At 54.3% G+C, this 24,327-nt stretch overlaps 1 protein-coding gene across 1 annotated transcript; it reads left to right on the top strand.

Annotated features, from left to right (window-relative positions):
• Positions 1 to 699: 699 nt before the first annotated feature.
• On the top strand, positions 700 to 15,543 carry PIAS4 (protein inhibitor of activated STAT 4). Its single transcript, XM_063161161.1, has 11 exons — positions 700 to 778; positions 3,773 to 4,202; positions 7,449 to 7,533; positions 8,637 to 8,678; positions 8,958 to 9,048; positions 9,347 to 9,475; positions 9,557 to 9,662; positions 12,042 to 12,115; positions 12,578 to 12,738; positions 14,306 to 14,436; positions 14,883 to 15,543. Exons 1-11 carry the CDS (start codon positions 752 to 754, stop codon positions 15,086 to 15,088), a joined length of 1,482 nt encoding a protein of 493 aa, XP_063017231.1. The 5' UTR covers positions 700 to 751; the 3' UTR covers positions 15,089 to 15,543.
• The last annotated feature ends 8,784 nt before the right edge of the window (positions 15,544 to 24,327 follow it).

Genomic DNA, 24,327 nt, shown 5'->3' with positions numbered 1-24,327 from the left:
CCTGTCCCTGTCCCAGAGCAGAGACTGGAGCTGCCTATCGGGAGAAAGATGCCAAGTACAATATACATATATATAATTATTATTGTTATTGTTGTTATTACTACTACTAATATTATTATTATTGAAAATATTTACTATTATTATAACATGGAAGGTATTGTTAGTTAGCAATGGGTTAAGTTGCAGAAAGGGGCACAAACACTGACTGGGGAAGGGAGAAGGAAGGCTCAGGGGTCTCTGGGACATCGCTGCCATGGAGCAAATTTTGGCCAGGAGATCCCCCTGCTCTGCCCTCCCTTACCCGGGAACCGGGGTACCGGGACCCTTCCCCATTCCCTTCCCTGCTCACCGGGGACGGCCGCGGAGCCTCGGGCCGAGCCCACCGGGCCCTGCCCTGCCCTGGGGCACCCACCTGCCGCCATCTAGGGGGCAGCCCCCATTGCCTGCCCGCCCACCCCCTCCCGCAGTGCCCGCGGAGCCGCCTCCATCCCATCCCCGGGATGGGGCCCCCCACCGCTCCCGCCGCCGCTCCCCCCGCCGCTCCCCCGGTTTAGCGGAGCGTGGCCCCTTTAAGACTCCCGGGGAAGGCGTGGCCTGGCAGGGCGTGGTCCGGTGGGCGTGGCCGGAGAGCGAGGAGCGCGCGCGCCGATTGGGCGGCGCTGGCGGCGCGGCCCCGCCCTCCCGCCGGCGCGAGGGCGTCACGTGACCCGGCGGCGGCGGCGGCCGGCGCGGTGGACGCTGGAGGCCCAAGATGGCGGCGGAGCTGGTGGAGGCGAAGGTGAGGGAAGCGGCGCCGCCGCCCCGCCCGCGGGGCCCGGCCGGCACCGGGCGGCTCCCGGCGCGGAGGGAAGGCGGGGGGCGGCGCTGCGAACCGCGGGGGCGGCGCTCCGGGGCCTCCCCCTCGCCTTTTTACCTCAGAGACTGCCCCGCCCCGGCCTCAGGGCCGCAGCCCCCGCCGGACCTCCCGGGGCCGAACCGGGCCGTGGTGCTGCCCGCCCTCCTCGGGGTTGCCCCCGCCGCGGGCCTGCCCCGCTCACTGCGGGATTGAGGAGCGCTGGTGCTGCCCCCGCGCCCCCCGGGCCGGTCCCGCTGCCCGCCCGGGGCTGAGCGCTCGGTGCGGAGCTGTCCGGGGCTCGGGGAACCGCTGGGACCGGCGCTGCCGGCAGTGGAGGCGGCCGCAGGGCTCCTCTGGGATGGGTGAAGCGAATCCACGCTGGGAGTTGTGTTTCCAAGGCCGTTCCTGCCGCGGGAAGCACCGGGAGCTTTCCCGGTCCCCTCGGGATCCCGGTTCTGAGGGAGCCGGGGCAGCGGCCGGGGGCAGCCGGCGCTGAGGGCGGTTACGGAGCAACGGCAGCGGCCGGGGAGCGCTCCCGGGAAGGGTTCCCTGGAGTGTTCCCGGGCAGCGCTCCCGAGCAGCCCCTCGGCGGGGATGGGGCTGCGCGGCCGCAGCCGTCCCGGCGGGAGCGGAGTCTGGGGGGCGCTGCCCTCACCGTGCGGTCCCGGAGCGCTCCCCGGGCACCGCGGTGGCCGCAGAGGCTCTGGGGGCCGGGGGCCGTGCCCGGTGTGGGGGCCTGGGAGCCGTGCCCGGTGTGGGGGCCTGGGAGCCGTGCCCGGTGTGGGGGCCTGGGAGCCGTGCCCGGTGTGGGGGCCTGGGAGCCGTGCCCGGTGTGGGGGCCTGGGAGCCGTGCCCGGTGTGGGGGCCTGGGAGCCGTGCCCGGTGTGGGGGCCTGGGAGCCGTGCCCGGTGCGGGGCTCGGGGCCGTGCCCGGTGCGGGGCTCGGGGCCGTGCCCGGTGCGGGGCTCGGAGCCGTGCCCGGTGTGGGGCCGGGAGCCGTGCCCGGTGGGGTCAGAGCCGTGCCCGGTGTGGGGCCCGGGAGCCGTCCCCGGAGGGTCCTGAGAGGAGGACCAGCAGCAGTGTCGGGAATCTCCGCTCTCCATGTGCTCTCCCTGCTCGCACGGGGAACCTCGAGCCCTCGGTTTGCTTTGTCCGGGGTTTGTTGTTGTTTTGCTGCTTCAATCTCATCGTCTTTAATTCCTTCAAAATGGAAATTCTGGGCTCCAGCTCCGCTTTCCAGGCCGAGAGTCCTGGGTGAGGCTCCAGGAGCAATTCCCGCAGGGAGCTCCTGTCTCCTGAGCTCCTGGGATGCCCTGGCACCTCCTGCTGCTGTGTCTTGATGAATTTATCTTTCCAAATGCACCTTTTATCCCCGAATCCCTTGGGGACAGCAAGGTTCTCTCGATTTCCTAGCACACTTTAATGATCCTGGTGGGATTTCATCAGACTTGATGATCTTGCAGGTCTTTTCCAACCCTAATGATCCTGATTCTATTTTTGAGTTGAACAAAAGTGAGGCACAAAGTAGATTTCTCCAGGATTTTACAGGTGGTGTGTGCTGGAGCAGCACCATGAATCCAGGGCTCTGAAATTCTGACTTTCTGGCAATTAAACATCTTTTCTCTCCTCTTTAGTCATCAGTCTTTTTTTCCCCTCATCAGGGATATTTTGGGACTCATCACGACTCCCAAAGTTCTAACTGCAGACAGTGACATAACAGCTTTTGGGGTTTCAGATTAAATGACATATGTAAGGGAAAAGGAAAAAATCAAATGGCATTTTTCTCTCTCGTCTAATTCCCACACATCTAAAAGTGGCTGTGAAATGTTTCTGGAAACAGTTGTAGATTTCTTAATTAAAAAATAAAAAAAAAAAAATCTGTAGCTGGTTTATTCCAGGAAATAAGACTGTTAGATTATCTTTTATGCTTTCTTTTAAATTATTAATTCAAGAGTTGGGTAGAGGTTGGGGAAGATCTGCTGGATCTTTGCTGCTGGATTGTTTTTGTGGGGTTTCTTCTTGAATTCCCCCACAAACAGCAAGGATGTGGAGTGAATATGTGTGGTGTTTATTTCCAGGGCAGCTTGAATTTTCCAGCCCCAGGACTTTATTTGCTGCTTCTTTGCAATGTTAAGGCTGTTTGGAGATCTGAAATGCCAGCCTGGAGCTGTGGGCTCAGGAGGAATTCCTGGGTTCTGATGGGAACTTGCCTTGTGGCCTTTGCTGACAGTCACAGGCCTGAGCTGCCTCAGAGAGGGAATTTTGGAAGCCTGAGCTGGGTTTTGCTGCTTATCAGACACTGAATTTGATAATTGCAGGGCAGCTCCTGGCTGGGATCTCAGGGAAGTGCTTGGCATTGTTCTCCTGGGAACACACTGCTCCCTTCAGCAATGTCACTGTGCTTCCACACTCCTCAGCGTGTGGGGTTTGTAAAGATCCTGTGCATGTAGGGAGGATCCTGGGGGGGTTTTCCCATCCACAAATCCAGGATTCATGGCCCCAGTTCATGTTATTCTGATTTCCTCCCCGTGCCTTGCCCTGGCACCGTTTGGGATGAAGTTTTCTGTGTTTCTCTGGGAATTCTGGAGGCTCAGGCTGCTGCAGGAGTCCATGAGCTCTTCCACAAGTGAGGCCTCTTGCTTTAGACCTTTGGGGTCGCTCCTGCTTCCAGCTGAGCTGTCCTGAGGATGCTCAGCACCTGTCCAAGTGACTTTGGAGTCATTTGGTGCCTGTGCTGGTGGTTCTGTCCTTCAGTGGGTGATCTCTGTGTTCAGCCAAGAAACGGGAACCAAAACCAGGTGACAGCAGCGGGTTTGGACAGGTTTGGGGTCTTTCTTTGAGGGGAAATTTTAAATATCTTGCCTTGTAGTTATAAAGTGACAACTAAACCTTTGCCTTTTATAACTATGAGAACATCTTTTAATTTTTTATCCCCCAGAACATGGTGATGAGTTTCCGAGTCTCAGATCTTCAGATGTTGCTGGGTTTTGTTGGCAGGAGTAAAAGCGGACTAAAACACGAACTAGTGACCCGAGCTTTGCAGCTGGTCCAGTTTGACTGCAGCCCCGAGGTGTTCAAGAAGATCAAGGAGCTCTACGAGACCCGCTACAACAAGAAGGGCTCGGAGGTGGCTCCGCCGCCGCCGGCGCCGCCCCGTGCCGAGGCGCTGCCGCTGCACTCCTCGTACGAGCGCGGCGGCGCCGTGGCCCGCAGCCTGCCGGCCGCCGGCATCGACTACCCTGCCCTCTACGGCAAATACCTGAACGGACTGGGCAGGTTGCCCCCCAAAGTGGCCAAGCCCGAGGTCCGCTTGGTCAAGCTGCCCTTTTATACCACGCTGGACGAGCTGTTGAAGCCCACAGAGTTAGGTGAGTCTGGGGGGATGTTGGTAAATAAGGTGTAAGTTGAATAAAGGTCATAAGTGAGGTAGAAGTTGAATAAAGTTGATAAATAACGTATAAGTTGAATAAAGTTGATAAACGTGAGTTGATAACTAAGTTGTGTTTTTAAGGAGTTTCTGAAGTTTTGTGGCAGGAGAGGCTGATGGATGGGGTGGTGGGACCCCTCTCTCCTTCCTTCTCTCTCTCTTTGCCCCTTTTCTGTCTTCCCTTTTCCCCCCTTTTCTGTCTTCCCTTTTCCCCCCTTTTCTGTCTTCCCTTTTCCCCCCTTTTCTGTCTTCCCTTTTCCCCCCTTTTCTGTCTTCTCTTTCCCCCTTCTCTCTCTCTCTTCCCCCCTCCTCTCTTCCCCCCCACTTTCCCTCCTTTCTTTTTCCCTCTTTCTCTCTCTTCTCTTTCCCCCCTCTCTTTCCCCCTCTCTCTCCCCTCATACTCAGAATTTACAGAGAAATGTTGATCCCTGGGCTTGCCAGTGCTTAAAGGCTGATAAAGGAGGGGAGAGCAGCTTTTACAGAGAGGGAGAATGCTGGGAAAGGGGGAATGCTTTCAAACTAAAAGAGGAAAGATTCAGATGGGATGTTGGGGAGCAATTCCTCCCTGTGAGGGTGGGCAGGAGAAGCTGTGGCTGCCCTGGCAGTGTCCAAGGCCAGGCTGGGACAGTGGAAGGTGTTCCTGCCTGTGGGGTGGGATGGGGATGATCCTTCAGGTCCTTCAAATCCAAATCCTGGGATTTTCCCCAGACCTGGAATGTGCTCACTTTGGAATCCCACCTTGTTTGGTTCCTGTGGACTGTGGAGCCAAATTCCACACTAATGCTGATTTTCAGCACTAGAAATCCCTGACCTGAAGCATCCTGTGGATAAAAGAGGGTGGCAACACCTCCAACTGTATTTTTGGCCTTTATTTTGTGTGCTTGTCACAGTTATTTGTGTGTGGTGCTGTGTGTTTTGAGGGGTAACCAGTAAAACTGGAAGAGCTTTTCCCCTGGGGTGTGGAGACTGATTTTTCATTATTTAATTTGGAGAAACAAAGAATGTTGTTAACTGATGTTAAATAGAATGTTCTGGTGGCAAATTCAGTGTGTCCAGAGAAGTTGAGTTCTGCTGAGTGTCTCATAAATTCATGTGCTAATGTCAGAATTCTCATAAATTCATGTGGTAATGTCAGAATTCTCTACCAATGATTCTACAACTTGAGCTGCTCTGGCTTTGCTGAAAATATATCTGTTGTGGCTTGGGGGAAAAATAGATGAAGATTTGATTGTGCAGAAACAAAAAGATAAAGGTCCAATTAGTCAGATTTTATATAATTTCTTCTTCATTTGAAGGCGTTAATGCTGTGACAAAACAGCTGAGTGGTGACAGAGTCAAGCTGAAACACGATAATTGTGTGGGGAATGGTTTGCTCAGTGTTAAATGTGTGTTAGTCAGCAATTCCAATATGGGATTCTGAAGGAAAACAAATTTCCAGGAGGTGGAAGCACCCAGAGGCAGAAGATGCACTCTCTGGGATTCCCAGGTTTGGTTCCAGGGTGCCCCTGAATGTCCCCAGATCACCAGGTTTGGTTCCAGGGTATCACTGAATGTCCCCAGATCACCAGGTTTGGTTCCAGGGTGCCCCTGAATGTCCCCAGATCACCAGGTTTGGTTCCAGGGTATCACTGAATGTCCCCAGATCACCAGGTTTGGTTCCAGGGTATCACTGAATGTCCCCAGATCACCAGGTTTGGTTCCAAAGTGCCACTGAGTGTCCCCTGCCCTGCTCAGAGCCCAGGGCTCATTAAAGGCAGCCTTGGCCCTGCATTGGCAGCTCCCCTGGGCCAGGCAGGCCCTGCAGGGCTCTCCCTGATTTCCCTGCTGCTGCCTGAGGTTCTGTGCAGCCAGGGAGCTTCAGCTCTCCCACCTGAGCAGGCTGCACCTCCCGTTCTGGGTTTGGATTCCAGCAGCAGTTTGGTTTTTGTATAAAGAGTGAGCTGACAAAAATGCAAAACAAACCGTGAGCGGCTTCTCACTTTTCCTAATCAGGTTTGCTTTGTCTTTGTGTGGCTGAAGAATCAGCAGGGCTCAGTTTATTGGCAGTTTCTTAATCAGAAACATTAAAATTCCTTTTTGTTGTTGTCCTTGTCAGTCATAGCTTTGCTAAAAATACCTCATGAAATGTTTTACTTTCTGCTGGTTGTTTTTGTCAGGAGATACTTGGGCGGAAACTGGAATTAAACAGAAAGTTCCACAAAGATATCTTAATTCTTACTTCTGAAATATATTTTTGTAGGTTCCATTTGCATTTTTAAAGCAGAAAAGGGACCAGAGGGGAAGCACCTGCAGTGACTCAAGTTGTCACCAGGTCTTCCAAGAGCTGCTGAGGTTTTATCCTTCCTTCGTCTCCTCTTTTTCATACAAAAGTGCATTTTCCTCCTTCTGAACTCCTGGTGGCTTTGAGTAACCATGCAATGGAAGTGAGACAAAACAAAACACCCAATTCCTGCTAAATGATTTTTAAAAAGCTGTTTTAGCACTTCCTCTTTGTGTTCCTCTCGTGACTTTCAGCAGCTCAGCGTCTGAACTTTGCTTAGAGACACAAAACTGAAAATAAAACGTGTTTTGGTTGAAGCACACGTTGCAACAAAAGTTTCCCAGGTCTCAAACTTCATCTTCCCCACATTAAATGCACTTGATGTTCAAATTCTCAGTGTGCAAAAGGCCCCAGTTAATGCTGGGTGAGCTGCTGTCCCACCCTCAAGGTCAGGGGGTTTGAAGTCGTGTTTTGTCACTTCCAGCTGCTTTTTGTGTTGCTGTTTTACTATCTGAGCTAATCGCTTTTGTTGCTGGGGTTGTTTTCTTTCTTTTCCAGAACCCGCCTGCTCTGGCTGGTTGGTTTTGGGCTTTTGTGTCAGGCTCAGGTCTCCTCTTGGGCTTCTTGAGGATGTGGTCACACTGTGACACCACTGATGTGCTGAGCTGATGGCTCTTGAATTATTTGAGGGGAGGAAAAATAATTTTAAAAACAGAAAAATCAGATCCAAAGCCTGTGCTGGTTGCACAGAACAGTGAGCAATAAATGAGCAAAGTCTAATCAAAGCAGAATTACCAAAAGAGGTGAAAACTGCAGTTCTGGGGTGTGGGAGAAAACAAGACTTGGAGATAAACAGAGCATAGCAATCACCTCGTGCCCAGAGCTGCTGGTCTCGGTTTCATGGACACTCTTTTCTTCCCTCCTCAGTCCCACAGAATAATGAGAAGCTTCAGGAAAGTCCGTGCATTTTTGCATTAACACCAAGACAAGTGGAGCTGATCAGAAATTCCAGGTACTCCTCACTGGCTATTAGCAGTTCCAGAAAATGCAGCTGCACCATTCCATCATTCCTCAGTGCTCCCTGCCTGTGGAATTTTTGTTCTGTGCAAGTGAACAGGATTTGGGTGAGGACACCAGGCTGCTCCTCATGTACAGCAAAAGCTTTGGGGGCAGTGGGAGCTGCAAATTCCCCCATCCAGGTCCTTAAATTGCATTTGTGCTGCTCTAATCTCCCTTTGGAATGGTGCATTTGGGCAGGAAAACGGGGCTGAAATCATGGATGACCTAAATTCTCTGCTGAGCTGCTGGTGTGAGTGTGTGCAGCCTTTCCTGGGGCCAGGTTCAAAAGGCAGAGTGTGCAGCTCTTTGCATCTGAAAGGAACTTCCTTGGTGGGGAGGAAACATCTGGGATCAGGATTTACCCTGACCTCTGTCAGATGCAACTTTTGAGTCAGACAAAGGCTCCCCTCAGATGTGGCAGTGCAGGCACGGAGGTTTCCTCTTGGCTGACCTGCTCCCTTCATGCAGAATTCCTCCAAAAATTCAACATAAAACCTTTGACTGTTTATCTTTGTCATAAAATTAAAGAGCTGGAGGAACAATATCTTGGTTATTTTGCCTCCTGGTAAAACATCCTTGTTGTGCCTTCCATTTCTTTCCTGATTGCAGTTAAAATCCTGTCAGGAACAGCCCTGATGGAGGCTGCAATATTCACAGTGGGGCCTTAATATTCAGTCCCTTGGTTTGCATGAGCAGCTTCAGCTGAATAATTAAACACAGGGAGTCTTGAACACTGTCAGGTAAACCTGACCTTAAAACCCAGTTTTTATAAATTCTCACAAATCACCAGAAGGCACCTGAACAGTTTTAAAAACCCAGAGAAAAGCTGTGAGTTGGTGCATCAGGAAAAAAATAATAATTACAGAACCACTGATATTTGCAAGGGGAATTGTACAATTTAAATAAAGTTCTGGGAGGTAATTTTTTGAAGTTCTATTTTAAAAAATTAGGAACAACTGAAGTTCTTGAGTCTGGCAGCTGGTTTGGGTGATTCTTTTGAGGGTAGGGATTTTTTTACACAATTAATTTGAAGTTTTCTCTTCTTTCATTTATCAGGGAGTTGCAGCCCGGCGTGAAATCGGTTCAGGTGGTGCTCAGGTAGGTCTGGGCTGGGCTCATTAAACATCAGGGGCAGAGCAAGGGAGGAGGGAGTGTTCTAAAAAGTTCCAACGAGGATTTCATGGCTCCAGAGAGAATTTCCAGTGAACTTTTTGTTCTTGGGCCTCTTAAATTCCTCTTTGGAACCTCGAGCAGAAACAGCGAAGTCCCACCTGGATGGGCTCTGCTGAGGGAGCAAGGATTGGGATGGGATTGGGACGGGGCTGTGGGAGCTGTGCAGAGTGGTGGGATATTATGGGATGTGTTGTTTCTGCCCAGAATCTGCTACACAGACACCAGTTCCCCCCAGGAGGACCAGTACCCTCCCAACATCGCCGTCAAGGTGAACCACAGCTACTGCTCCGTGCCGGTGAGGACTGGGGGACTGGGGAGGGAAATCTGGGGGAAAGCTGGGGAACGTGGAAGGAAATGGCTTTGCCATGTTATAGAAGTGCACTGCTTAGTTTAAAGCTAATTTTTTATGGATTAGCCAGTTGTTAATGAGCTGTTCTGTATAAAGGCTCAATCCTGTTTAATTGTGCTCCAGCTGTACTCAGTTCCTTCCCCCCATCCCTGAGAGCTGGGGCTGAGCGCACCTTAATGGAGCTGATGACCAGATGTACCTTGAGTAAAATAATAAATATCTGTATTTAATCTTCCTGCTCTAGGGCTACTACCCCTCAAACAAACCCGGGGTGGAACCCAAGAGGCCCTGCAGGCCCATCAACCTCACCCACCTCATGTACCTGTCAGCGGCCACCAACCGCATCACGGTCACCTGGGGCAACTACGGCAAGGTGAGAGGCCAGGGAGCGCCCAGAGCCGCCCAGGCAGCCCTGCAGAGCAGCCTCCTCATCCTCTCCTCCCTCTCTCCCCAGAGCTACTCGGTGGGGCTGTACCTGGTGCGGCAGATGACCTCAGCAGAGCTGCTGCAGAGGTTGAAAACCATCGGCATCAAGCACCCGGAGCTCTGCAAAGCGCTGGGTGAGTGGCTCAGGAGGGGCCTGTCTGCAGCCTGCTGGGGAGCAGCCACCACCTTGCACACCCGTGCTCCCCTCCAGCTGTGTAAACCCCACTTTTTATCTGAACAGACTTGCTGAGCTGTGTGTGAGCCGTGGGAGGTCACCCCAAAGCCGTGGTTCTGGTGGCTCTCCCTGTAGGTGGCTGTAGGATTTGTGCCGCTGTCGGTGTCACTGGAAGGGCTTCATGCCTTCAGCTGAGTCAGTCTGAGCAGCACTGACCTCGGGATTCCCAAAGGACATTGCTGGAGCGAGGGATCCTGGTGACAATGTCCTGCTGCCCCAGGCCCTGGCACTCCTTGGGGTGGCACTGGGATGTCACCAGCAGCACTTTGATATGCCTTGAGAGCTTCAGAGAAGAGATGGTCCCCAGAGATGCTTATCCCAAACCACTCAGGTAAATCCTCCTGGTATGAGGCTCATGTAAAAATTACTGGAAATGAGGGGAAGGTACTTTTCCAAGGTGGACTCTGACTTGGAGCTCATGAGTGTGGAAGATTCCCAGTTTCTCATGTTGCTGGACAAAACCTTCTCACTGTTTCATTCTGCGTGGGAGAGCTGACCCTGTGATCCTGATGGTCTTTAAAACTGCCCAGATCCTGGAAAACTCCTCCCAAGGATAGGAAATGTCAGGGAATCCCAGCATAGTTTGGGTTGGAAGGACCTTAAAGCTCATCCAGTGCCAACCCCGCCATGGCAGGGGCACTCCCACTGTGCCCAGTGCCCAGCCTGGCCTTGGGCACTGCCAGGGATCCAGGGGCAGCCCCAGCTGCTCTGGGCACCTGTGCCAGGGCCTGCCCACAGGGAGGAATTTCTCCTGCACATCTTAACCCCAGTTTCCCCTCTTCAAGCCATTCCCCCTTGTGCTGTCACTACAGTTCCTAATGCAGAGCCCCTTTCCAGCATCCCTGGAGCCCCTCCAGGGACTGGAATGTTCTGGGAAGTCTCCACTCAACCTTCTCTTCTCCAGGCTGAGCTTCCTCAGCCTGCCAGCCTTGGAGGTGGATGGCAGTTCACAGGGAAGGTGATGGCTCCAGGTGTGTCCAGCCTGCAGACACCTGGATTTTGGGCAGGGATCAGCTGTATTTGGTGAATTTAAATAAAACCAAATAAGAGCAATCTCTTACTTCAGCTCCTTCGTGTTTTCGTGCTTGGAAGTTGTTTGGATATCCAGAACTGACCAACCTGAGGAGATCCTAAACTTTGCTTTTCTAGCTCTGGTCTGCTTTGCAAATAATTCCCTGTCACCGAAGCCGCCCTTTGGCTTCAGCCTCATCTCACTGGTGACTCATCTTGCTTTGCATAAAATTCTGCAGAACTTAATACAGGAACAGTGTCTGAGAACAGATTATGGCTTTGGATCCGAAATCCTGATCTGGAGATCCTAGAAAATTCTCCTTCCCAGGTCTCCCAGTAATTGATGCACAGAGAGAGCTCTTACAAAGAACTTCATAAAAAATTAAGCTTGGATGAAAAGGCTCCTAATGTGAGGAAAACAAGCCCAAATCTTGTAATCTCCTGGGAATTTCACATCTGAGAAGTCACTCTCTAATTAAAGCTGGGTGTTGCAGAGCTGCATGTAGCCTCATTGTCTGGAGACATCTTGTTATGATCTGAAAAGGTCAAAAGAAATGGTTGACTTGCTCCAAAGAAAAACGGTGATGGAAGTGTCAGAGGCAGTTGCAGACAGCAGTGGGAGCAGCAGCTCCTCCTCAGGACTTGGGGAGCAGTTCAAAGCTGGTTTTGTTGATTTTTGCACCTTGGTGTGGGACCTGCCCACGTGGGACCTGCCCATCTGCTGCTTGCTTTGATTTCCCTGCTGCTCCTCTGGGTTTTGCTTTCAGGCTGCAGCAGCAGGGGCAGGATTCCTGCTTTGCTGACATCTGATTCTTGCCAGATCTCTGCTGGATGGCTGCTGTGCCTGGTCTTGCACGGCTGCCTCGCTCTGAGCTGTCTGCCTGGCTACCTCTGGGCCTGGTTGTGGTTCCTGTGGAAGGTTCTGGAATAAGGGAGGTGCCAGTGGAGAGGGCAGGAGTGGCAGCCCAGCAGTGCTGGGAGGAGGCTTGATAACCTGATGGCAGAAGGATGGGATGTGTTTTCCCTCTCTGTTTGCTCACTTGTGGGGGGACTTGCTCTGAGCTGGAAGTGCCAGGGAAGTGCCACATTTCCCCAAATCCTGCTGCTCAGGAGGGAATTAACCCCAGGTCCATGTGTTCATTCCCTGCCTGACAGGGAAAGTGCTCCACACACAGAGCCCAGGGCTGGGTGAGCTGCCCCCCCTGTGCTGCACAGTCCTGCTGAGGCTGAGTTTGGTTAAATGCTGTGTGCTCTGCTCTCCCTGCAGTGAAAGAGAAGCTACGCCTGGACCCTGACAGCGAAATCGCCACCACCGGGGTCCGAGTGTCCCTCATCTGTCCGGTGAGACCCTGCAGGCTCCTCCTGGACTTGGGGTTTGCCTTGGAAGGGAGCTTAAAACCATCCAGTGACACAGAGAGGGCCACCTCCCACTGTCCCAGGCTGCTCCAGCCTGGCCTTGGGCACTGCCAGGGATCCAGGGGCAGCCACAGCTGCTCCGGGCACCCTGTGCCAGGGCCTGCCCACCCTCACAGCCAGGAATTCCTTCCCAATATTCCCTCTAGGGTGTGGGAAACCACTCCCTGTGTCCTGTCCCTCCATCCTGTGTCCCCAGTCCCTCTCCAGCTCTCCCAGTTTAATCCAGAACCAAGGAGCTCCAGCTCTGTTTTAGCCTGGTTTTGTCAAGAACCCAAACCATACTCTCAGACCAGCTTTGCAAACTCCCAGATTAAATGTTGTTCCTCCTGAGGGGATCTGGGGTTCCTCGCAGGTGTCCTGGCTGATGCTCTGCTCTCTGCCCCACAGCTGGTGAAGATGCGCCTGTCGGTGCCGTGCCGGGCCGAGACCTGTGCACACCTGCAGTGCTTTGATGCCGTCTTCTACCTACAGATGAATGAGAAAAAGCCCACATGGATGTGCCCTGTGTGTGACAAACCTGCCCCCTACGACCAGCTCATCATTGATGGGTGAGCTTTGCACCTCTCTGCCCTTTCCCCTTCCCCACTGGGTGCAGCATTCAGCTCTTGGTTGAAGTTCACTTTGAAACTGTTCAAAGTTTATTCTGCTAGTGCATCATATTCTGGTTTCAGTGTTCCGGTGTGTTAGAGCAAGTGGGAATGTGCTGGGGGGTAACAGGCTTGTGGTACAGCATTTTTGGGGTGAGTTTGGGAGCAGCTTTGTGCCCCCAAATGCTGGGAGCCTTCTGTGGACTGGGACCACTGACCAGGGCTGGTGGAACAACACACGTGGTTCTTGCATGCTGGGAAATGGTCTCCACCCTCATGGCTGTGTGATTGGCCTCCAGTGCAGGTTCCCTCAAGAGCAGGAGAGTTTAAGGTGATGTTTGGGGTGGCTGAGCTGCCCTGGCACAGGGAAGTGAGCAGACCAGTCTGTCCCAGCCTCACCGAGGGCTCCTGCAGCGTCGCTGCCTTGTGGGCCCTGGGCAGATCCAGGAGCTGTGGCTTTGCAGGCAGCCTGGAGCAGCCTCAGCACTGATAACCTGTTTGCTTTGTCTCCTGGCCAGCCCTGACAGGAAAATCCAGTTCTTGGAGATCTCTGGCAGGGGGAGATGAAGGGGAAACTGTGAGGGGTGGGATTGTGGGACCCACACGGGTCAGCCATGCCCGTGTCCTGCACGAGGAGCAGCAGGATGTACCTGGGGAGGGCTCAGCAGACTTTTGTTCCTGCTCAGGGCTGGTTTGATGCCAGTTCTGTTGGGTGAAATCCTTCCCAGATTCCCTGGAAGTGAGGGAGGGAAGCTGGCACTCAGTGGGTGCTGGGAGGCAGAAAAGAGCCCGAGGCTCCTGAGCAGGGTGGTTGGTCAGGTCTGGCATCCTCAGGGCCTTGTCAGCCTTTTGGGAGCTGCAGCTTGGTGGTTGCTGTGCTGGTGATGGGATTGGCTGTGGGAGCAATTCCTGCAGGAGCTGGGGAAAGCTGAAACTCTCCCACTGGGGTGCCACAAAGTTCTCCTGACCTTGGAAGTCTTTCCACTAAGAGTTCTCCTTCCTCCTGAAGGAAAGTGCTCAAGTGCAGGAGGGATTTCCAAACACAGGGAATGAAGCAAGTGCCCAGTTTCTCTGCAATCAGGGCCTCATTCCAGGTGGATTTTCATGGTGTTCCTGATGCAGGAATGTTGTGGAGATTTGGGAAATAAAACTGGGAAGGAAGGGAAGTGCTGCTGCTTGGATTGCTGAGTTCCCAATGCCAAAGGATCTCTCACCTTTTGCTAAAGCCTTGCTGGGAATGTCCCATGGGCTGGGGCAGCAGGGCCTGCCTGGAAGCAGTGCCTGGGAAACTGGGTGAAGAGGCAAAGCTGTGTTTAATTGCAGCTAATTAAGCTGGTAGTTGATGATTTGGGTGCATGGACAGGAAGGGCTGGGATGGATTTGCACAGTCAGAACCTGCACTGGTTTTATGGGGAATAAAGTCCGTGGCTCCAAGGGCTCTCAGCAGCAGGTTCCTTTGGCTCCAGGGTCACTGCACACACCCTGCTGATTGCCAGGGCTGTGACAGCTCCTGCTGTCCCCTCTGCAGGCTCCTGTCCAAGATCCTGACAGAATGTGAAGATGCAGACGAGATTGAGTACCTGGTGGATGGCTCCTGGTGCCCCATCCGAGCCGAGAAGGAGCGGAGCTGCAGCCCCCAGTGTCCCATCCTGGTTCTAGGTGAGCAAGGCTGGAAACCCTGGGGGAAATCACACAATTCCAGCATGGCTTGGGTTGGAAGGGACCTGCAGGGTCATCCAGTGCCACCCCTGCCATGGCAGGGACACCTTCCACGGTCCCAGGTTGCTCCAAGCCCTGTCCAGCCTGGCCTTGGACATTTCCAGGGATCCAGAGGCAGCCACAGCTGCTCTGTGCACCCTGTGCCAGGGCCTCAGCACCCTCACAAGGAGGAATTTCTCCCCAATATTCCCTCTGGCTGTGAAAGCCATTCCCTGTGTCCTGTCCCTCCATGCCTTGTCCCCAGTCCCTCTCCAGCTCTCCTGCAGCCCCTTTAGGCTCTGAGCTCTCCCTGGAGCCTTCCCTTGTCCAGGCTGAGCAGCCAGGGGTGCTGGACCCCTCCCTGAGCTGGGCAGGGGTGGTTTCAGCTCCTCCTCCTCCTCCTCCAGGTTCCTCGGAGGTGAACGGGCTCCTGGCCACTGCCAACGGCACCGGCGAGAACGGCAAAGCCCCAGCAGATGTTGTGGATTTAACACTGGACAGCTCATCCTCGGAGGAGGACGAGGAGGAGGACGAGGAGGAGGAGGATGATGATGAGGGACCCCAGCCCAAACGACGCTGCTCTTACGAGAAAGGTTTAGTCTCTGCCTGCTGACTGCAGCCACAGCTCGGAATTCCCAACGGACTGACTTGAATACTCTGGTGCTTATTAAACTGGAGGAGGGGGAGAACGTCCTCTCCCACCTCATCTCCCTCCCTCCCTCATCTCCTGTGACTTTCCTATTCCAAATTACTCATTAAAACGAGAGAAAAAAGAAAAAAGAAAAAAAAAAAAAAAAAACGACACAAAACAAAAAACAAAAACCATTGAGCTGCTTCTTGGTTGGAAAACGACCCCACTCAGAGCCTGACCCTGAACTGGAGCCTGAAGTAAAGAAAGTGTCTTAAGCCAGGCAGGATCCTCCCTCACCTGGATCCCGGGATCGGGGGAGCTCCCTGCACACCTCCAGGACACCCACCCTGCATCTCCAAAGCCGTGTGCAGTTTGATCCTCTTGTTAATTAACCATTCCTTAATTAATCTAAAGGTTTTGCTGGACGTGTGAGTCCGGGGCGGGGCGGGAGGGGGGAGCGGGGAGGGCTCTGGGGGGGTTGGATGACCCAGAGAGGATAGAGGGGGGTTTGTAGGGGTGGGACTGGGGGCATGGGGTGCCAGGGGGGAGATGCCCGCTTGGCAGTGGCACTGGTCTAGCTCGGAGCTCCAGCAGCTCTGCACCTCATGTAAAGAGACACGTTTGGAATTTTAACCTAATCCCAAGGGAAGTGTAGAGGTTTGTGCAGTAGTGACTCGTTTTAGTTGAGCAGAAGCCATGGGGGGGTGGGGGTGGGAGGGGGGGGGTCTCGAACCACAGATCTGTTGTATTTTTGAAGTGCAATAACTTTGGTGTTTTTGAAGACTGACAAGGGCTGCGCATTCCCTTTTCGTTGAGGTTGGTTCTGGAGGCGGCGGCCGTGACCTGCAGGGACAGCACCAGGCCTGGGGATGGGGACAGTGACCTGCAGGCCACCCCCAGGCCTGGGGATGGGGACAGTGGCTGTGACCTGCAGGCCACCCCCGCACCTGGGCACACCTGGCACCACGAGCAGGAGCAGGGCAGGGGGGTCCTTCCAGAAGATGCCGGGTGGGGGAATCTCAGTTTTTAGCCAACTACCTCGGTAACTCCAATTCAGGTTTCTTTGAGTCCCGAGCCCGTCGCGGGCGGTGCGAGGGCGGGGCCCGGGCGCTGCCGCCGCTCCGGCCCCTCCACTTCTCTGTCCCAGCCTTTGGCCCCGGAGCCAAAGCTCCTCCTGTGCTCTTTGGTGGCAAAACGTTGTTGCTTTTGAGTTTGCGAAGCGTCACCTTTTTGACTTTGTCTTGGAGAGTTTCTGTCCCGGCCTCTGCGCCAGCTCTGCTGTTCCCACGGGCTCCTCCCGGCTCTGGTTTGCTCTGGACCTCGCTGGCTTTTCCCCCTGGAGCTCAGGAGGGCCCTCAGGGAGCTGGGGCTGCCCTGGGCTGGGTGAGGAGCAGGGGCCGTGTCCCTGTGCTGGCCTGAGACCCCCGAGGGGCTTGGTGCTGCTGGGCACTGCCAGACCCCAACCCTTTATCCTCCCTTTATCTCCCCTCGGGGTACCCCAAACCCTCCATCCTTCCTTTATCCCCTCTCGGGGTACCCCAAACCCTCCATCCTTCCTTTATCCCCTCTCGGGGTACCCCAAACCCTCCATCCTTCCTTTATCCCCTCTCGGGGTACCCCAAACCCTCCATCCTTCCTTTATCCCCTCTCGGGGTACCCCAAACCCTCCATCCTTCCTTTATCTCCCCTCGGGGTACCCCAAACCCTTTATCCTCCCTCCATCCTCCCCTCGGGGTACCCCAAACCCTCCCTTTATCCTCCCCCAGCTCTGGGTACCCCAAAGCCTCCATCCCTCACCCCAGCAGCCAGGGGGGCACAGAGAGGGGGGGTCTTGGTGCCTTTCCCAGCACTTCCCCCTCACTCCGGAGAATTCCACACGTGCCCAATCCCACCTGGAGGGAAAAGCCCCCGAGGTCCAGCCAGAGCTGCCCTAAATCCTCATTGCCCAAAAGCAAAGACCCCTCTCCGCAGTGAGGAGGGGGCTCCTCTCCCAAACCCCCATCTCCCAGAGGGGTGGGGGTCCCTGAGCCCCTGTGGGAGGGGGATTCTGCCCTCCTGCCTGGCTGGGGTTTGGCTGCAGGATGGGGAAGGGCTGGGGATCAAACCCCCCTCTCCTTTGCCCAGGCCTGGCAGGGGGACCCGGGGCAGCCCCTGCTCCCTCTCCCGCAGGGACCCTGCACCCTCGGCCCCAGGCTTTGCTTTCCTTCTCTTCCCTGGCTGTAAGCAATATGTTTTCAGGTTGAAACGGGGGTGGGGGTGGGAAAAGGGGGATGAAAACAACTGACAAAAACCCGGGTAGAGCTCCCAGATTAATTTTACTGTACAAAGTTCTGTGCTCGCGGCCCTGGCTGCACAGTAGCTTTAGAGTCCAGTTGTTTTCCTAATATTTTTTATTCTAATTTAATTGCTTTTAAATTTTCCAGGCCAAGCAACTGTTTGGAAACACCATGCTTGTTTTAGTGCTTTCTGTTGGAGTTGGCCAGCTCTTCCTGTACATATGTTGTTTTTTTTTTTTTTTTCTTATATCCTGTTTTTTTTTCTTCTTTGTTTTGTAAAGAGAAAAGAAAAAAAAAAAAACAAAACAAACAAAAAAAAAGAAAATTATTTTTCTTTCCCTCAGTACACATTCTTCAAATTATAGTGTTTGTTAAATAAAATGAAAGATTTACATTTAATTCTGTGTCGACTTGTTGGGATTTCTCACCCCAGGGTCTCCGGGATCTCCCTTCAGGATTCTCCAGGATCTTCTCCCAGGGCATCCCAAGGATCTCACCCAACATCCACAGGATCTTTACAGGGAAAATCTCCCACAGGGCCTCCCCAACCTTCCTGGGGTCACTAGGAGCTTCCCAGGATCTCCTGAGCTCTCCGAGGGTCCCCAGCATCACTCCCAGCTCACCCCAAAATGAGACCCGGGGCTTTTCATGCATGGCAGGAGGGTGCTGGGGCAATCCCAGGATTTCCCTGGACATCCCAGGATCTCCCCAAATGGAGCCTGGAGGGTTCTGGTTCAACCCCCACCCTCTCCACCTTCTCCCCCGGGTTTTGGGGGGCAGCCGGACCCCCGAGCACCCCCCGGCCCCGTGCCCACGGGCACCTCCTCGGTGCCACTTTGAATTCCTCCACCTCCAGCGGATTAATCATTTTATTTATGAGGCTTAAGGGCCCAAATCCCGTTAAAGCCGGGGCTTTGCCAGATAAACAGCCCGCTTTGGGGGCAGCGCGTTTGTGAAAACACAATTAGCAAACCCTGTAATCTGCACTAATTACCGGGCCATGAGCGCCGGCACTCGCCGGCAGCACCTGCACCATGGGGGACACGGGGGACACGGCCGGGGACGCGGCAGCTGCGCCCCGGCGCCCGCCCGGAGCCTCCTTCACCATCGAGTACCTCCTGTCGGGCCGGGGCACCGGGGCCGCCCCCAGCCCGGAGCCCCCCGGGCCGAGCCCCCCGGGCGCCCCCCGCGCCCCGCCGGAGCCCGCGGACAAACCGGCCCAGTCCTACATCGCCCTCATCTCCACCGCCATCCTCTCGTCCCCCGAGAAGAAGCTGCTGCTGTCCGACATCTACCAGTGGATCATGGACAACTACCCCTACTTCAAGAACAAGGTGAGCGTTGTGGGGCCGGGAGCGTTTTCTGGGATTTTGCCCGATTTCCAGGGTTTGGGGTGAGCGGTGGGGACTGGGCTGGGGAGCTGAGCCGGCTCCGCTGGGCCCGATCCTCGGGAGATCCATCGGGGGTGCCCTGAGCTCGGCCCTGCCCAGGCCGGTGCCTCCATCGGGGCTGGCCGGGTCGGTGTCTCCATCGGCGGCGCCCAGAGCTCGGCCCTGCCCGGGCCGGTGCCTCCGGGCTCGTTCCGGAGCCTGCCGGTGTCGGCTGCCCCCGATCCTCCGGGAGAGCACCGGGGCCGCTGGGCCGAGCCCGGGCCGGCTTCTACCGGGCTGAGGAGAGGCCGGGGACTCGGCCTGAGTGACCCCTGGGTCTGACTGAGCCCTCAGGGCCTGAGTGACCCCTCTGTGCTGCCCGACTGACCCCTCGGGGCCCGAGTGACCCCTGTGGGCCTGGCTGACCCTTCCAACCCTGACTGACCCCTCTGCACCCAGGAGAAGAGCTGGCGCAACAGCGTCCGCCACAACCTGTCCCTTAACGAGTGCTTCGTCAAGGCCGGCCGCAGCGACAACGGCAAAGGCCATTTCTGGGCCATCCACCCGGCCAACCTGGAGGACTTCGCCAAGGGCGACTACCACCGGCGGCGGGCCCGGCGCCGCGTCCGCAGGTCAGCGGGACCGGGGGGCTCTGGGGCCTGGGGAGCTCTGGGATTCTGGGGGCTCTGAGGAGCCCAGGGGACTTGGTGAGTCTCTGGGGGCTCTGGGAGGCTCTGAGGTGCTCTGGGGGGCTTGGGGGGCTCCAGGGGGTTCTGAAGGCTCTGAGGGCCTGGGGCGCTCTGGGTGTTTGGGGGGCTCTGAGGAGTCCAGGGGATTCAGAAGGCCCAGAGGCTCTGAGGGGCTCTGGGGGCTCTGAGGAGTCCAGGGGATTCAGAAGGCCCAGAGGCTCTGAGGGGCTCTGGGGGCTCTGAGGAGTCCAGGGGATTCAGAAGGCCCAGGGGCTCTGAGGGGCTCTGGGGGCTCTGAGGAGTCCAGGGGATTCAGAAGGCCCAGAGGCTCTGAGGGGCTCTGGGGGTTCTGAGGGGCCCGGGGAGCTCTGGAGACCCCAAGGAGGGGTTTGTGTCCCAGCACTGACCCCACTGTCTCCCCTGGCAGGGTGAACGTCGGCTACTTCAACCCCTACGCCCTGTACGGCCTCGGCTGCTGCTGCCCCTGCTGCCCCCCGGTGCCCCCCGGTGCCCCCCGGTGCCCCCTGCCCGAGCGGCCGCGCTGGGGCTGGGGGCGGCTGCCAGCGCTGCCCCGGGGCTCCGTGCCCGTCCTGCCCCGGGGCCCCTTCCTGTGACACCTCCGGGGACAGCTCTGCGTGTGGCACCTGCTCCGGGTGTCCCCTCCTTCCCTGGCGCCCTGTGTGTGTCCCCTGTGTCACCAGGATGGCACCACATCCCCATCCCGTGTCCCCCTCATGCTGTCACCCCACAGGACACCCCAGGGTGGCACCGCTGTCTCCCCACTGGGGACCCTTGGCCTTCTCTACCTACCAGACCTTTCCCATTGAGGTAAACTGAGGCACGGCCCAAATTTGGGCTGATCCTCCCTCAAACCCCCCTGGACACCCCCAAACCGAGGGTCCCCCAATCCCCCCCCCTGCACACTCAGGCACATATGGGGCTTAAACCCTGCAGCGGCTGCTCCTGCCCTAATTATTCCCGTACTAATTGTCCCTGACGCCCCTAATGAAAATCGCGGCTCCCAGGTGTTAAGTGGCATTAGGGCGTCTCGCTAAGAAAGACGACTCGGCCATAAATCCCGGGATAAAGCCCCAAAGCCCCGAACAAGGCAGATTATGACACAAATTAATCCCCTCCCCTCGGCCGTGCCCTCTGGGGGGGCCGGGCTGCTCCTGCCCCCCCGGCCACATCAGAATTTGGGGCGTTTTGGGGCATTTTTGGGGGCATTTTTGGTGTATGGGGTCACCTGTGCACTGCCCTGTCACGGTTTGGGGCGGCCCCATGGGGTTGGGGGGCTTTGGGGAGGGGGGGGGGGACACCCCAAACGTGTCCCCTGAGGCTCCTTAAACCGCGGCCATCTGTCCCCAAACGCGATTAGGGTCCCCAGACCCCCCCTCGGCCCCCCCCGAGCGGCTTAATGGGGCCGGGGGTGCTGGGGGGGCACTGGGCAGACTGGGAGGGTGAGACCCCCCCCCATTTGGTGTTATTCTGTAAGGGAGGGGGGGCTTTGTTCCATTTGGGGAAACTGAGGCACGGCCACACGTTGAGACAGAGCCCCCCCGCCCCAAACTCCTCCCCAGAGCAGCCCAAAATGGGGGGGAACACCCCCCAAAAATCCACTATGCACTCCTGGAGCCCTCAAAATATGGGAAGCCCCTACCCCCAAAAAACCCTACAGTTCTGGAGCCCCCCAAAATAGGGGAAATCCTCCAAAATAACCCCCACAACCCTGGAAACCCCCAAAACAGGGGGAACTCCCCTAAAAATCCCCTATGCAGGCCTGGACATCTCCAAAATGGAGGAAATCCCCCCAAAATAGAGGAAATCTCCCAAAATCCCCACCCATCCACAGCCCTGAACACCCCAAAACCCCAGGGAACCCCCAGCCCCTGCTCTGCTCCCCCTGCTCGGGGCTCCCCAGCCCCAAAAACAGCAAAAAAACCCCTCAAAATCATTAAAATCCCACCCAAAAAAACCCTCAAAATCATTAAAATCCCACCCCCAAAAAAACCCCCTAAAAATCATTAAAATCCCACTCAAAAAACCCCCCTCAAAATCATTAAAATCCCACCCAAAAAAGCCCCTCAAAATCATTAAAATCCCACCCAAAAAATAAGGGGGACACCCCAAAAAGAGCCAGTGCCCTCCATCCTCTCCTCCCCCAAGAAATCCAGTGGGCTCCGGGTGTATTTTTAATATATAGTTTATTTCTCTCTTTTTTTTTTTTTTTTTTATTTTAAAGCCCCCCCCCCAAAGTGCAATTTTTATTATTTTAATTTTTTTTTGTCGTTTTTTGTCATAGTTTTTATTTTTTTTTCCTCATCTCCCCCCACTTTATAAAGAACTATCAAAGTTACAATCTATGGAATGTCTTTTCTGTGCTTTATTTATTTTTTTTTCATATATTTCTTTATATTTATTTTTTCTCTCTCTTTCTCTCTTCCTTTCCTCGCTCCTTTTCCTCCCCCCCACCCACCCCCGAGAAAATCCTCACCAAAAAAAACCAAAAAAATTGGAAAAAACACATAAAAACCGCTGCAACCTTTGCGAGTGCTTGAAGATAAAGAATCTCTTTAATAGATTATATAGAAAGACGCAGAAAAAAACCAAAAAAAAAAACCAAAAAAGGGAAAAAAACTGAAAATAAAATTAATATTTATAATAAAGTGGCCCCACCTCGAGCATCCTTTGGGGTCCCCGGGCCGAGCTCGGTGTCCCCCCCGTCCCTGGGGACATTTCAGCTCTTGCTGTGTATATATATATATATATAGAGATAGATATAGATAATTTTATTATATAAAACACAATTTAATGCAGCATTTTGCCCCCTCCCCGCCCCAAAATTTCCATCCCGTTTTGCTCTTTGTTTTTTGTTTCTCTTGATTGAAATTAAATTTTTTTTTTTCTTGTCGTGAATCAAAAAAAAAAAAAAAAAAACAAAGAAAAACAAATTAGAAAATTTTTAGAGAGAGAAATTCAGGGGGTTTTGTCTTGATTTAATATTAAATTATTAAATAGTTAAATTTGGGGGGGGGGATTGGGGCTGGGGAGGCTCTAAAGGGTTGGGGAGCCCTAAAGGGGGGGGATGAAGGAGAATTTTGGGGTGGGGAGGGGGAATCAGCCCTTTCCTGTGGGAAATGAGGAATGGAACCCCTCCTGCCTGCTCAGTTTGGGGGGCAGGACCCCCCCAGAGCCCATTTTGGGGGAAAAACCCCAAATTTGTCCCTTCCCAGCCCAGCAGGGGGTGCAGCCCCTCCCTTGGCACCCCCAGACCCCAAAGCCAGGATTGAACCTGGGCTGAGACCCCAAAACCCAAATTACCCCCCCAAAATGGGGCTGAGGCCCCCCAAACCCCGATTAACCCCCCCAAAATGGGGCTGAATCCCCCCAAAACCAGATTAACCCCCCAAAATGGGGCTGAATCCCCCAAAACCAGATTAACCCCCCAAAATGGGGCTGAATCCCCCCAAAACCCAGATTAACCCCCCAAAATGGGGCTGAGGCCCCCCAAACCCTGATTAACCCCCCCAAAATGGGGCTGAATCCCCCCAAAATCCAGATTAACCCCCCAAAATGGGGCTGAGGCCCCTCAAACCTGGGCTCTGCACCCCAAACCTGGATTAACCCCCCAAAATGGGGCTGAATCCCCCACGACCTGGATTGATCCCCCAAAATTGGGTTGAGCCTGCCCAGACCTGGATTCATTTCCCAAAATTGGGCTGAATCCCCCCAAACCTGGATCAATCCCCCAAAATTGGGCTGGATCCCCCCAAACCTGGATTAACCCCCCTAAACCCGGGCTGACCCCCGTGGGGGAGGTGGGATGGGGGAAGGAAAGGGGGGGACACACAAATTTCTTCCTCTTTAAAATCAAAAAATCCTTTTTTTTTTCCTCCCTATTTCCCCTTGCCCCTGCTTGGCTTCGATCCGAATTTTATTATTTCATCATTTATTATTATTATCGATAATAACTTTTATTATTATTCCTCTCTCTCCCTCTCTCTCTCTTCCCACCGTAACTCAGCACTTTCTTTGGCAACACTTTCATCCCAACCTGGATTCAAAAAGCGAAAAAAAAAATAATAAACAACTCAAATGAAATTAAAATGAATCCGAATAAAGACAAAAATCTGGATGCTGAGCTACGGGGGGGATTTTGGGGTGGGGGTTTAAGGCAATGGGACAGGGACAATCCTGGGGGATTTGGAGCTTTTTTTTTTTTGCTTTTTTGCTTTTTTTTTTATTTATTTTTAGTGCAAACTTCACCTTGTGCTAAAGTGTTGCCAGTGGGGGGGACAGGGGGGACACGGGGACATGGCTGGGGGAATCCTGAGTCTGCTCCTCTCTCCTCTTCCTCCTTTGTGCTCTTTTTCCTTTGCATTTTTCCTTTTTTCCTTCTTTCTTTCCTTGTTTTTCTCCCCTTGCCCTCCCTCCCCAATTTATTCCTTCTTCTCTCATTTTCCACCCCCTTTTTTCCCTTCTTTCATTCCTCATTTTTCCTTCTCCCCCCCCTTTCTTTCCCTTATTTTCCCTCTTTTATTTCTCCCCTCCAATTTCCTTTTCCCCCCTTTTTTTCCTTCCTTTTTTTTATCAACTCCCCCTTTTTCTCCCCAGATTTTTTTTTCCTTTCCCCCACTTTTTTTCCCCCCTTTTTCCCCTTTTTCTGCACACCTGGGAGCTCCCACCCCCTTCACCCCCTCCTGGTGCTGCTTCCCCCAAAATTCCTTCGGGATTGGGACGGAAAAGCAGCAGCGAGGATGGAAAAATCCCAGGGAAAAATAAAAACCCCAAAACCCAGCACAAGAGGAGCCACCACAACCCCAACGGGAACCTCCAAAGTCTCTATTTACAAATCCACACGGAATCTTCTTTGCATATTCCCAAAA

This window comes from Melospiza melodia, chromosome 7 (assembly GCF_035770615.1).
Source record: "Melospiza melodia melodia isolate bMelMel2 chromosome 7, bMelMel2.pri, whole genome shotgun sequence".
Taxonomy (NCBI): domain Eukaryota; kingdom Metazoa; phylum Chordata; class Aves; order Passeriformes; family Passerellidae; genus Melospiza; species Melospiza melodia.
This window is presented reverse-complemented; position numbering and strand designations above follow the sequence as displayed.

Coding starts and splice junctions, on each gene's coding strand:
- PIAS4 (XM_063161161.1), top strand. CDS start 752: ATGGCGGCGGAGCTGGTGGAGGCGAAG. Junction 779..3,772: donor CGGAGCTGGTGGAGGCGAAG/GTGAGGGAAGCG, acceptor TTTATCCCCCAG/AACATGGTGATGAGTTTCCG. Junction 12,116..12,577: donor GAGTGTCCCTCATCTGTCCG/GTGAGACCCTGC, acceptor TCTGCCCCACAG/CTGGTGAAGATGCGCCTGTC.